The 14,526-nt window shown below is 36.7% G+C and overlaps 2 protein-coding genes across 3 annotated transcripts; both read left to right on the forward strand.

The window, feature by feature from the left end:
* The first annotated feature begins 337 nt into the window (after positions 1-337).
* Positions 338-4,668, forward strand: LOC103697867. Its single transcript, XM_008779806.3, has 3 exons — positions 338-502; positions 606-658; positions 4,302-4,668. Exons 1-3 carry the CDS (start codon positions 415-417, stop codon positions 4,422-4,424), a joined length of 264 nt encoding a protein of 87 aa, XP_008778028.2. The 5' UTR covers positions 338-414; the 3' UTR covers positions 4,425-4,668.
* A 2,734-nt stretch (positions 4,669-7,402) lies between these two features.
* LOC103698103 (pentatricopeptide repeat-containing protein At3g60050-like) lies at positions 7,403-14,293 on the forward strand. Of its 2 annotated transcripts, XM_008780076.4 has the most exons (3): positions 7,403-9,684; positions 9,868-9,973; positions 14,040-14,293. In XM_008780076.4, the coding sequence occupies exon 1, from the start codon at positions 7,791-7,793 to the stop codon at positions 9,471-9,473; it is 1,683 nt and encodes a 560-aa protein (XP_008778298.2). In that variant the 5' UTR covers positions 7,403-7,790; the 3' UTR covers positions 9,474-9,684; positions 9,868-9,973; positions 14,040-14,293. The 2 variants fall into 2 exon arrangements, with proteins under 2 accessions (XP_008778298.2, XP_038971799.1); XM_039115871.1 differs by lacking the exon at positions 9,868-9,973.
* The last annotated feature ends 233 nt before the right edge of the window (positions 14,294-14,526 follow it).

Genomic DNA, 14,526 nt, shown 5'->3' on the forward strand with positions numbered 1-14,526 from the left:
CTGCTCATGTGTACTGGGAAGCAATCAGGGTTGCAGACTGAGTCGCCTCCTTTACTGTTCACCAGTCGGAAGAGATCCTTTAGACATATTTTGTAGTTGCCCCTTCACCTTTTATGCCATTTTTTTTCTTGACTCTGTGGGTTGCACTCACATTAGAGCAGTATAAGCAGCGGTTGTACCAAAAAAAAAAAAAAAAATCCTATTAGAAGTTAGCCCGTTCTACCGTATACACAGGTTTTGATATCAGATCAGGTTGGAATTAGGTCACAACCGGACCCAACCCAAGATACTTTCGGTTGAATCACATCAGGTTTTATTCCAAGCTCCTATGTAGCCCTAGAAAAGCCGTACGAACGCTTGTAGCCCTAGAAAAAGATCACATCCAAGCGGCCGGTTGGTAGCGAGCAAGCGGAGATGACGCAGAAGGGGAACCTCTTCAAGGGGCAGAAGAAGAAAACCATCCCTCCCAGTCGCCGCGGCAAAGCCGCTCACCCTCGAAAAGGTATTTGATTGGATTCAGGTTTTGGATTCTACGGAACCTGAGGCTGCTCTCGGCTCCCTCCTTTCTTCCTTTAAATTTCTATTAACTGGTCTCTCGCTCGCAGGGAAGAGGTTCGTGAAGCCGTGCAAGGTCACCAAAGAGATCGAGGCCGATAGAGTAAGAAGCTCTCTTTCTTTTCCTTGTCTTTTGCTTTCCGAATCTCTTTAACAAGTAGAGGACTATATGACGTTGTTGTTGTTTTTTCGTGTTTTGTTTCGAAACTTTTTTTCCCCTTTTCGTTAGAAAAATAACCCTCATCGCTTAGTTATTATGACCGCAACTCTAGTTGATAGAATCTTGGCATTTCCACTGTGGCATATTTGTTCCGCCCAAGATCTGCCATCCATTTTATGGTTGAGGAATTGCACATAAGAACTTGGCAGAGAAGGTAGTAGGTTTCTGTCTAAGCTGCATGTGTATAACTAACAAGTAGATGTATGAACTCTTCAAATATTTCATCTTTTAAATTTTCTTTTGCTTTTAAAGATTGAAGCACGCCAATCTTAAGTGGCCTGTGGTGATGTTAAAATTGCGAGCAACTTAAGTATTTTGGAATGGTGCCTTGAATGTTATGGATGAGCCTTCCAACATGCTCGGACTGTAGCCCTCTCTACAAATTAAATAGAGTGTGATGATTTATCATTCTTATCCCAAATGAGAAGCCAAAAGCCAGAATAAAACTAAGTTATAATTGAATCTCCCAACCAGTGTTTTAGCCTCAATTTTAAAACATGGATGAGAGCATGAGGTATCTCTGTTAGATGTCCTAGAGGACCTTTTAAGGAGTTTAAGGTCATTGGAATCCAAACCTAGTAAAAATCTATGCCTTTTGGAAGCTTGTTTGTTCTTCATAGACTGCAAAAAGATTCCTGCTATTTGGTTTAATGGTTTGCCGGATACATGCTACATAAGATTATCTTATGTGGAGCATCAAAATCTTTAAATTGGAATATTTGTGGTATGGTAACATTTGATTCCCCCCCCCCCCTACAATTTTGCATTGTAATATGGAACTCTTGATAATGGATTATGTATTGGGTGAGTTATTGACTGTTATTTGCTACTAGGAAACCTCATATTTTTTTTTCTTTTTTTTAAAAGGAGAACTGTTAATTTTTCAACATAATGACTGTCAAGTGATATCATGAATGTCCTGATGTAATTCTTTCATTTTATATCCACTGAGCAATGTGCTTCAGCATTATGATCGTCACTAGGTCTTCTATTTTCAAAATATAGATAAATGAAGTCCTTAACCAAATTAAGATAATGCATTGTTTGGCCTTTGTGGCTAGGGAGGTCATTATCTACTGCGTAGGAAACTGTGTGTAAAACTCTAGTTCTTCAAAAACATAGGATTTTTGAGTTGCTATTTTCTCAATCTTGATTATTGACTTGACTAACATTTTATTTTCATGGAAGTCAGATCAGATTTTGATTATGATAAGCAGTCTTCTTTGGTCATTACATTTCTTGATCATGGTTGAACTTTGTTTGTAGTTTTTTAACATTTGCATGTTTTATTTATGATATATGCTCTATTGCCTATATGAAGAAGTAGGGAATGGAATAAGGAATGTAGATTGATTATGGGAAAGGATTTAGGAGGAGTAATTTTCTTTAGGAAGCGTTCATCTATGTGAAACCATGTGACATCATCTGGTGAGTTTTCTACTTGGTATTCGGTAGAAAAATTGTTGTACAGAGTGTACTGGAACTATCTTTTCGAGAAAATCATTGTGATTCTAAGATATGAAAAGGCTTAGTTGTTGATAGAAAACACCTCCACTACAAGTTTGTGGAGCAATACAGTTTTGCAGCAATAGATTTAAACAAATTAATTGACTATTCTTATAGTAATTCCTGACAAGGTTGCATGGTACGCATTGTATGTTATATGGCATATACTATTATCTGGACATTAGAGGATTTTTATTTTGAAGATCTTAAAAATGTAATTTTTTGCATATAATCATTTTTCATGAATTACAGAAATGTAGAGTGTGCGATGAAAAACCAATTATATAAAGTAAATACGTTTCACTTCCACCTTGACTTGAGTATGCAGTTGGGCTTATGGCTTATGGTATACCTATGTTATCTATGTCTTGCAATACAACTTCTTTAGTTTAGCCTTTGAGTAACCTCAAAATTATGGTCTATAATTACGTTACACTTTGTCATGTGAATTTGTTGCATCTCAGAAGTTTTCTAACCCTATTGAGGTTGCCTTTGTACAGCTCATTTAGCAATTATGTTCACTGCTTTAAAAGTTATTGATGACTAGTGTTAAGCATGGGCAACACGGAAGATTAATGGTTTTTGTTCCCCAAAAAAAGGAGGATGGATGGTTTTGAATTTCATCAAAATTGAGCTTTATATTTTATTAAGCATATTGGTTACTACACCTCTATTTTGATTTATTTCTTGTAAAAATAGAAAACTTAACTAAGTGGGGTGTATTTCAAGAAGAAGGGAACATGTGCAGAATTATATTCACAAATGTTGGCTGAAGGTCTCATGGACAGGCAATTCAACTATTCAAGGCTTTTAGCTACCTTGTCATTATCTTTAAGATTTTATGATTTATATAGTTGGCATAGATTTTGCTACTTCCTCAAAAGTACTTTGAGAAGAGTGCACATAAATTTTTTTTAAAATGTGCGTCTATGCATGCTTGTCGTGGGTGAGGGGAGATCAGGACCCAGTCACATGGTTCTAGAGAGCTGGACGAGTTGTCGTTGCTCTTAATTAAGTCTTAAGGTAGCGGTTGTTTAATAATTGTTCTTCTAGCTTCTTTGAAGAATTTAGCTTTTGCTTGCACAAAGGCCATCCCTTCAAAATTATTTTAGCAAGCACATGTCACAGAAATAAAACACATTTTTATGTTTTATTTTTCCTGAATATTTCTTGCATCGACATGGATTTGACAATCAGATTTGAACACGTACGTATCTGAGTGTCTGACTTGATAAGAGGGACAAATTGAGATACGGAGACATGCAGCATAGAATTTAATTATACTAGATTATATGTATCTTTAAATATTTGTTTGCTAAACATTAAAAAATATATTAACAGTAATGTCTTTTAATATATATGTTCCTCATTCAAACTTTTCGATTAACTTAAGGATATAAGAAAAATAACATTTTGTAAAATTATTTCAGTACCAACATCCTTGAACAACCTCGAGAAATAAAAAATGCTCCTAATATTAAAATGGAGGGCCAAACTCATTGTTGGGAGAGCTGAGCTCTCTGCCAATCTTTAAATGTGGCAACCAAAAAAACTTCATAACTATTCAAGCGTCCACGTATCTGACTTGGATTCTTATCCGACATGGAAGTTTGGAGCCGGTTGCGAGTGTCCAGGTAACACAACTTTCTACAAAAAATATTGAACGTGCTTTAGGAAAGAGGACAAGTTTTTTGAAGTTTAATCCCAGTTCAGTTGTTCTTCAAATATTGAGCTATTTGTGGTTTAATTTCTTGTTGGTGGTTGCATTCGTACCAAGTTCAGAAATTATGATGGTTTTGCCAATATTTATTCATATACCGCTAAGCATTGATATTCACAAAAGAAAGAAATCACACCGATATTTCTGCAGGGAGATATGGAATATTGCAAAGAAGTCTCCAATTTTTTTGTTTTTTTTTAAAAAAAAATTGTTATGTTGGCTTGAAAGTTCACTCTTTTGCATCCTGTTTTTATTTGTTCTATATCATACTGATAGATTTTAACACTACTTTGCTTCTAGGAACTGAGCAAGTTCATAAACCACTGCAATGAGATCAAAGCTGCATCTGTTGCCAGCAAAGATGGCGGTCAACTTAGTGTATTAAAGCCAGGTGCAGATCCATCAAATTCATTGGAGAAATAAGAAACACCGAAGAACATGGGTGCGTTTTGGAAGTGATTGTAATGGAAGTTAATGTGATTATGCCTGTATGAATTAGTTGTTGAGGTGATGTAATCTCGATATTTCTTTAGTCTTTTTTTTAAGTTGTGCAAGATGCGAAAGCTGATTTTTATGCTATACCCGAGGATATGTTTATGGATATCCATGAAGATTAGTTGATATATTTGCCACTGGATTTTGGTAGAATGCAAATGAATGTAGAATAGCTCATGGTCAGGTCAGTAATCTACTTTTTTTCAAGCTCTTTTGGTGGGAACAGATAACTAATTAAAGCCACAGCTCAAGGCTTATGAATGAGTCATTTGCAGAAGCTCTACTCGATAGTTAGCTAGTGCAGTTTGATTTGAGATAAACTTGGTCAAGTATAGCTACCCCTGGCTTAGAGTCTGTGCGGAGCTTGGATGCCTACAAGGCCAATCCAAGCATGGCGGGCCAATCAGGTAATAAGAGGCACTTGGTCAATTGAATGGTCAATCCTGTCAATGCAAAGTAGATGGTAGATCAGCTAAATGAGCCTCCACATTCTTGGACATAATGGTTAATATCATGACGCTTGTTTATCAGACAACCAGATGTTTTAAAAGATGTTTTAACTTATGCATTTAAGTAGTCACGAAATAGACTATTTTAGTGATGCAAAACAATGCTTTGAATTTGTTTAGGGCTTAGAAGTGTTCAAAAACTGTATTTTGTTCAGAATGTATCTAAGATATCTCGATCATAAGCAATGCTTTAGATCTTCAATCTATGAGCTGTGTCTTATGTTGGGCACTACTTAACTTGCATCCCATTGAGGCAATGATGAAACTCTCAAGTATGTATTTTGGGTCGAGCATCACAGACTAGTGTTTGACACGTGCGATCGTCGTTGCACATGCATGATACTTGTTAAAGGTTAAATTGAGGGATTTGATCCCCATCCAGAAATTGAGGGATTTTTTTAGTCCAACGGACTCTTTGTTTTCCTGGGGTCATCAATTTATCTTTTTCCCTCTTTCCTTAATATGTTTCTTACTGTTGAATACTCTTCTTCTATTAGGTTTTGAAAACGAGGGCTGCAGAAATAAAAAAAAAAAGTTCTGTTGTGTTTAGAAAATCTTGATTCAATGGTCCATATTGAGCAATAGCTATTTTTACGAGTATATTCATTTGTTTATTTTTACCATACCAAGTAAAAAATTTGCAACAATTGTCATCAGAGTGCTGGAGATTTCATGGATCATATATGTATAAGACATGGTTTACATCATAGAATCCTACACCAAGCGCTAATTGCTAGGGATGTGGCTTTAGGATGCTTCAAATGCTATGGAGCATAGGATCAAAGATGTGCATTATGCTTGTTTTGCTTTTCCTGGAAGTTAAAGATTTAGAACATATGCATCAGTTTCAAATCAGTTCTAATCAAGCAAAAGAGGCCAATGAAGCAGCAATAAAATTATTTAATGGAGATCATCAGATTTAAAAACAACCGTGTTCGCTGATGATCAATCGGGTTTGTCGATATGGTCAAGAAACATTTGAGTTGAGATTTTGGTAAGAACTTAAATTGTCATGACCACTTTTGTTTTAACATATATAATTGGCTCTTTGTTGTTATTTTGAAGAAATAAAATGCCTTTTACAAGGCTTTTATTTTATTTGCTTGCTATCAAATTACTAATCTAGGTTGGATTTGGACCTTTTTTTAGGAAGCCGGTGACTAGAGCCTCTTGCTATGTTATCATACTATACTACCATACGTTGCCACCATGAGTTAATGCTTCAAGATAAGTTCTTTTCAATTTACTATTAACATGATTGTAGTATTTACTGTAGAGGCATCTTCAATAACTTCTAATATTTACTTTTGCTAAGTGTTATGGACGAGATAATCAAACAGTTAGCAAGTTTAATAGAGAGGATAACTCCATGTATTTATAACAGAGAAGTATATCATTATTATTAAAAACATTTACTTTGAATTGGTTTAGAATATTTTAGTCATTTACATTGGTATGACTAAAAATTTGATACGGCCAAAACTCCTACTACCTGCTTTTAGGGGGTGTTATAGATTCCTGAAATGCAATTTAGCATTATAATAAATTATAATGATAGAAATTTCAATAGCTTAGTTTGTCGTCATTTAGCAAGCAACTCAATCTGGAGCTAGTTGTAGCTAAATGGAAGCATGTTTGATTTAACTCAAAATATAAATTTATAAAAAAATATATATTATATAATTATTTAATTTATATTTTTATATATAAATTATTTTTTACATCCATGTGCAAAATAAACAAGTCTGGTTGGCCCGAGTCTCTTTGATATGCTACTTTGGGTCAACAATGAATTGAAACTTAATTGTCTCGGCTAGTATTGTGAGAGCTCTCATCCTCGAGCTTCCTCAAAATTAACTTCGATAAGGGCATGCTTGGTGATGGTAGGAGTAGCGCAGGCTTTATCATTCGAGGCTCGAATTCTATGATGGTTCCTGCTGGATGGTGCTAGATTTTTGACACCTCCATTTTGAGGGCGGAGCTGAGGGCGGCGTGACCGCGTGGGCTAGTCTGGGCCATACACAATGTATTTTGCAGGCCAAAGCAGTTTTTTTTAGAACAATTTGGCTATGATGATTGGCTGGGTTTAGAGGTGCGATGTTGCTTTTTAAGTCAAGAGAAGCTAATAGGGCCGCAAATTAGATGGCTTTATAGATGGCTGACCGTGTTAGAAAGTCAATGTAGCTACCTAAAACATTTCTAAATTTGTTGTTTTTTTTTTAATCTTCTTGGGTACATCCACCGTGTGCGTTCATGTCGGAGTCATGTGGGTTTGAGTGTGCATGAGTCGTCCACTCTAGCAGCACACGCAAAAAAAAAAAAAACCCTAAAACCCAACATATAAACATGCCCTTTCCTCTTCTTCCTTTTTTTTTTTTTTTTGCTGAAAACAAAAGGAGGAGAATTAACCCCACCCGCATATATAGCAGCTCCCTTCCGCCAAGGGAATGTTCGATGCGGGTAGACATTAATTCCTCTTCTTCCTTGGGCGTCTTCTTCTTCCCCTCTTCTTTCCTTTTCTACTGTCACAAGAAAAGCCACGGCAGCGACCGACCACCGCCCCATCATCATCCGCCGCCGGCGAGCAACCTCGGCCTCTGACATGAACACTGCCGGTGACTCTCTGGCCATCAAGATGGGGTCAGATTTGAGAGAGATCAAGATTATCTTCCAGACCGGATTTGAGCCAAAAAGGGTCTGACGCGAATGCTGGCGAGTGAGTTGCGCAGCGGAAAGGATTCCTCGAAGGCGACAGCACTGGATTCCTTGCTATTCTTTGATTGCCATGAGATCTACTATTCTCTTTTGTTCAAGATACGGGAAGTTCTTCTCCGGTTCCCGGACACGGATTTGGCCTTCGATGGGTCTCTGCAACAATGGTAGCAGAGCAGATGAGGAGAATTCCAAGGATACTGATGAAAGATTGGATCTTGGGCACCTTCACAATGGCAGCCAGACCCAAAACTTGAAAGATAATGGCGAAAGATTGGATCTTGGGCACCTTCACGATGGCAGCAAGATCCAAGACGCGAAGGATAGTGGTGAAAAATTGGATCTTGGTCACCTTCCAGATGAGAGCAATCGTGAATCTGGCCCTAATAAGGCAGACAACCATGACCATTCTGGCCACCCAAAGGATAATGATGAAAGATTTGATTGCGAACACCTTTCCCAAGAGACCTTTCTTAAATTTTCTCCAGAGGGAGCGGATGGTGATGACCATGATGATCTCAACATACGTCGGAGGTTCCTCGAGGGTGTTAAATCCAATGCTGATCAGGTTTTCCAAATACTCCAACAGGATGGGCCGGGCTTTGATGCCCGACCGGTGCTCGAAGAGCTGCAGCTGAAGGTGTCTAATGCTCTTGTCAGGGAAGTCCTGCTCCGCATTCTGATGTCCATCAATGGTGCGAACAAGTCACGGTATGCGAAGCTGGCCTATAAGTTCTTTGTTTGGTCAGGCCAGCAGAAGGACTATAAGCACACTACCAACACCTATAATCTTACCATGAAGATTTTTGCCAAATCGGAGGAGTTGAAAGCAATGTGGAGATTGGTCGATGAGATGACGGAAAATGGGCTCCCAGTCACTGCCCGCACATTTAACATATTGATTTGCACTTGTGGAGAGGCAGGTATGGCAAGAAAGGTGGTAGAAAGATTTATAAAATCAAAGACTTTCAATTATCGTCCCTTCAAGCACTCCTTCAATGCGATCCTCCATTCGCTTCTCACTGTGAATCAGTATCAGTTGATTGAGTGGGTTTACCAACAGATGTTGCTCGAACGATATTCTCCAGATGTTTTGACATATAATGTTATAATGCGTGCCAAATACATGTTGGGTAAGCTAGATCAGTTCCATAGGTTGCTTGATGAGATGGGGAAAAATGGGCTTGCTCCTGATTTACATACTTATAATTTACTACTTCATGTGCTTGGAAAAGGAGACAAACCACTTGCTGCACTTAATCTTTTGAACTATATGAATGATGTTGGTTGCTCTCCAAGTGTTCTCCATTTTACCACTTTGATCGATGGGCTTAGTCGTTCTGGGAATCTTGATGCTTGCAAATATTTTTTTGATGAGATGGTCAAGAAAGGATGTGAACCAGATGTTATATGTTATACAGTAATGATAACAGGGTATGTAGTGGCAGGTGAGTTTGAGAAGGCTCAGCAATTGTTTGTTGATATGTTAATAAAAGGGCAGCTACCAAATGTGTTTACATACAATTCTATGATCCGTGGGCTTTGTATTACTGGCAAATTTGACGAGGCATGCTCCATGCTGAAGGATATGGACAATAAGGGCTGCACTCCAAATTTCTCGGTGTATAGTACGTTAGTTAGTAGGCTGCGGAATGCAGGGAAGGTTTCTGAAGCAAATAATATAATTAGCTATATGGTGGAGAAGGGTCACTATCTTCATTTATTGTCAAGGTTCAAAGGATATAGGAGATGCTAATAGGTAAAGACGATTTATGGATGGCCTCTGACAAGTCGTGGTCACCATCAGAGCGCATAGCATTCTGCTGTTCCAAAATGTTGAAGCTATAGGAGATGCAAATAGGGAAAGACAATTTAAGGATGGCCTCTCTCAAGTTGGGGTCACCATCAGAGCCTGGAGCCTTGTGCTGTTTTCAAAATGTCGAAGCAGAAAGAGGCAATGGCAATATGTAAGACCAGCTCTTCTAATTCTTTTAATGCTCAGTAGGTCATGAACAGAAAGAGGAGGTCCTTTATTTATTTATTTTTTTCATTACCTTCTTGGGGTACTAATTCAGAAGTTGAGTATAGATCCAGTGATTTTTGTTTGTCTTGTATTTGTGCTGATCTAGATATTCAAATACCTGATGCAGTATTTGATCCTAATTGCACAAGTGAGTTGGCTCTGGGAGAGGCCTGTACTTTATAAATCTGTGACCTCTGCCAATCAAGGAATACATGAAGCTACAAAAACTATAGGTGAAAAAGAGAGGATGCAAATGCCATTCTTTACTAATTTCAGAATGCAGAGACATTTAAATGAACATGACTAATGCATGGCATACTCTTTGCATTTATTCTATAATTCAATGGACTTAGGAATTTTGGTGCAGTTGACTGGTACTCAAATAAATTGTGTTATATTCCTTTTAAAGTTGAGAGAGACATCTTTGATTGATTTGTCCATTTCTTAAACTTAAACATTTGAGGTAGTATAAAAATAACACAGTCTACTGATTTAATATGCTCGTCATTTGTCTTTAATGTGGATTTGGTCGGTCAATTGTATGTGATCCTTATCATAGACTGTCATTGTACCTCTCTTGTATGTAGAAGTTATGGAATGATATGTTTAATTTTACCTACTTGTATTTTTAAATATCATCTATTTCTTTTTCTGTTTTTCTTCCTATTTCAGAACTCTGGTTGCATGCTAGGCATCGTTTGATGTTGTAATTTGATTATGAAACAGATACATTGATGTTTTTATTTATTATAACTTTTTTAAAAAGGGAAAAAACGTCTACCACTATTGCCTATTCTAGTTTCTTGAAATCTTAATATGTCCTCACATTTTCCTTCTTACTTACTAGAGCACATAAATTATTTCAAAAATATATAATGCCAGCCAAAACAATCTATCAAATGGAGAGTGCAATCGATCCATGTTCCATCTCAGGAGTAAATGTTAGGGATCACACCATGGGATTATATATTACTGAGTTAGCATTATAGACTACAGAATTTGATAAATATACCATGGGATGTACAATATACTAATAAGATGGATTATATTCTGTAGTGCTGGAAGTAAAGACAGAAAGCAAACAGCAAAACAGGGGCTAAAATTCAGCAAGATGGAAACAGGAACAGGAATAATGGCTTTTAGGGTTTGTAAACCAGTAAAAGAATAAGAATAAGATAGCTGCTTACTTTGAGTCTAAAAGACTATTTATATTAGGGTTACAATAGCCCTCTAATCTCAGCCCTTTATGGCAAATGACCCCCATCAAATCTTAGCTTCCCAACTCATTAAAAGTCACATGCCAGTCACATTCTACTTAAGATAAACTAGAAAAATAATTACTGACCATAAGCTAATATAAGATAATAAAAGAACATAATAAGAATAGCTAATTCAGGAAACTTCTAGGACTCTCCTACATCACATAAGGAGTATGACTTACTAATAAGTGGATGTTAGGATGGTGTAAAATGAATCTCGGGAGTAGGCATACAAGTATGTGGGGGGTCAGAGTGATGCATGACCCTTAGTGAGGTAGTATGTAATGTAAGACCCTTCAAGGAAGGTGATGGGCATAGAGTGATTAAGGTTCCAAGGGGAAGAATATTAATACCAAAAGATCTTTTTTTGGCACTATGTTAGAGGAGAAACACACTTCGCTGATATGTTGAATATCTTAGTGCACCAAGAGAAGAGGATGAAACATGTGCACTCCGAAGTGCAAAGATGACTGTAAGAGAAAAAATTGCAATTACATGTGAAAAAAAAAAACTGCGAGCATGACTTATGTAATTGAAATTATGAGTGGTTGAAGCACGAAGGCAAAAACAAGAATACCAGTGCTTTTTGTGATTTGACTCTATTTAATAAGAGATAGGGAGTTGTCTTTGTGAAAGGATTTGAATTTTCTTGAAACTGATAAGAAATCACGACAAGTAACCTTAATATATTAATATAAGTATCTAGATGTATGGATTTGGTGGTTAGAGATTTGTTTGGGATCGAAGTGGAAAAAATATGCTAACTAGGAATATATATCAGAGGGCTCAAAGTACACTTTGTTGAAATTGACATTGAGGAAGATCCTGAAATTGCAAAGCAGCAGGAATTATGGGAACACCTTGTGTGCAATTTTTCGAACATAAGGAAATGCTCAAGTAAGGTTGCTTCGTTTAAGGATGTTGTTAGTGCAGCTACATATAAATTTCTTGAATTTATTCATGCTTGTGTTTATCTGCTATCTATGTAAAGTGGAGTTTCTTTACCCTTACAAGGCTTTAGTTTCATTTGCATAGGATCAAAAGTTAATATTTCAACCATACCATGCCGTATCGTACTGGGCGCACCATACTGTATCGGTTCGATACCAATATCAGTGGCGTACCGACACTCGGTATGCTAAAAAAACTACGTACCATACCGTACCGACACTATGCTAGTGTGGCACTGGTACGGGGTCCGGTACTAAGATGGCGAACCTTGATTTCAACATTTAAGTTGTTGTAGCATCTGATGGAATCAAGTCAGACTTGTTTCAAAATCTGTAAGAACTTTTTGGATTTAGATGAAGATGATGATAATCTCAACATGGACTTGCTTCATAAGAAAAATTATTGAAGAATCCAAGTCTAAATTTACTTGGCCAATCCTTTCCTTTTAAAAATATGCAACTTTGTAGGTCAAATTTCTAGCATCCTTGCAAATCAAATTTTCAAAGAAGTCTTTTCAAGGATCTGATTTCTCGCAGGGTAAGAATTTTGCTTTTGCTCCTTCAAGATATATACGGTATAGGCACAAGTCCTTCCCTAGTAGCACAAAATCTTCAATGAGGACGTTATAGATAAGTGTTGTGAGAACTGTAGCATTATGAAAGGAGTAATGCTATAGGGCTCCTGTTATTGATAGATTCGTGCGGCTCGTGGGTTTTGTTGCCAAACAAGGGGTTGGTTGATAATGGTGTTGCCAAATCAGCAATTGTGGGAACAATAAAATTTTTATGTGCGCATAATGGGCACCCCAAAGCATTTTCCTTGTAATATATTTTTTTTTTACAAATTTAAGGATTAATCTTTGAATATGACCAAAGTCTTCAATGTTCTTTTAGTTGGATGTATGTACTCATTTGCAAGTTCTTGATCACAAAAAATATGTTTACTAAAGATTATGGAAATGCCATCAAAATATAATGTTTTACCCTACTAGGATTTGAGCTCAAATCCTATCAGTTGAAAAAACATGTTATTTAAATTGGAAAAGCAACATACCCGGTTATGACCTATGACATTTAACACCAATGGCACTGGAGGTTGCTGAGTGCTGACCATGCAGTAGGTAGTTACAAAATGAACAATTTCATTACTTCTGATGACATTTGATTTAAAGTTTATTTACAATAGCTCAGAGCCTCAGAATTTTGTTTCTTCCTGAACTTTTGAATTTTTTGTTTCTTTGATTATTTCCCATCCCTGTAGCTGCACTATGCAAACCATGGAAAGAAATCGAAGTGAAATCATTACAATCCTTGTGCACTTGGTTGCAATCCTTATCTGCTTGTTTTACATTTCCAGTCAGCTTCAGTTTCTGCTGAAATAGTTGTCTTGGTTAAAATTTTCGAATGAAATACAAATGCTTTTGAGGGAAGAGGCTTGTTATTGTCTAGGAGAAAGCTACTTATAAATAATTCAGGTAGGCTCCAAGTCCTAGACGTGGAGACTGGAGAGTTTTGACCATGCACTGGCAGGGAAGATTTTATTTTGAGTTGAAAAGTTTGTAAAGAATTGGATTCTTGATGGAAGTTCTGAGAAATCTCTTGGTCTTTATTAGGACAATTTGAGAGAAACAAATGGTGAGTTATGGCTACAAAAAGGTATGCAACAATACCAACTATTGTCGTTGCCAGCAAGAGAAACGAATTCTCCATTTTTAATAATGGGTTTTCAATGGGTGGGAACAGCAAGTCTATATATTTCTGGTAGGATTCCATCTTATATGTAACTTTAGCATATCTTTCTTAGCATGCATGCATAAGTGTATAGTTGTATGCATCTTACCTTTAGCCACAAGAAACATTACATCATTTGGTGTTTCATTCTTCCTTCTGGTCCCTATTTCTGTAGGGCAATTTGTACTGTGGCAACTAATGGCTTGAAAATGCAGCATTAATATTATGCCAATCCATTATTTATGTCAAACTTCTTCTCATTGCAAATAATACGAGCCTTGAGTTGGGAGAACCTTTTGTAACTTATTAACTTTTTTATATGTTATGCTGCTGATCCTGTTAATCCTTGGACATTACAGGACTCTATCTGGTGTGAAGATGAAGAAAGAATACAAGGAAATTATTGAGGCAAATAAATAAGCAGAGTTGTTTAACTTGCGCAAAATAATTTTTTATATTTGTTTACTTTTTATTTTGATATTTCATTATACCACCTGAAATGGTAAATTTTTTCATGAGTTTTTTCTTTCCAGATCCCAAATCTGTACATTTAATTATCTATAAAGAGGTGTTAGATATATCAGCTTGAAAATTCCCTCATTCCCTTGGGCAATTCAGTTGTAAATCTGGTATAAAAATCATGTGCATGGATCCACTTGCTGCCTACAGGAATTGTTACTCTCTTTGGTAGCACATGAAGCATTTAAAAATTGAGAAGAAAGTAATATCTGATCATTGGTAACAATTTCTGGTCGAGAAATATGATATTTGCCCAGTAAATTATTATAATATTGATATGGTAGTTCTGCCTGCACCTTAACATCCTGGGTTAACTTATCATCACAG

Source organism: Phoenix dactylifera, unplaced genomic scaffold (genome assembly GCF_009389715.1).
Source record: "Phoenix dactylifera cultivar Barhee BC4 unplaced genomic scaffold, palm_55x_up_171113_PBpolish2nd_filt_p 000026F, whole genome shotgun sequence".
Classification (NCBI taxonomy): Eukaryota; Viridiplantae; Streptophyta; class Magnoliopsida; order Arecales; family Arecaceae; genus Phoenix; species Phoenix dactylifera.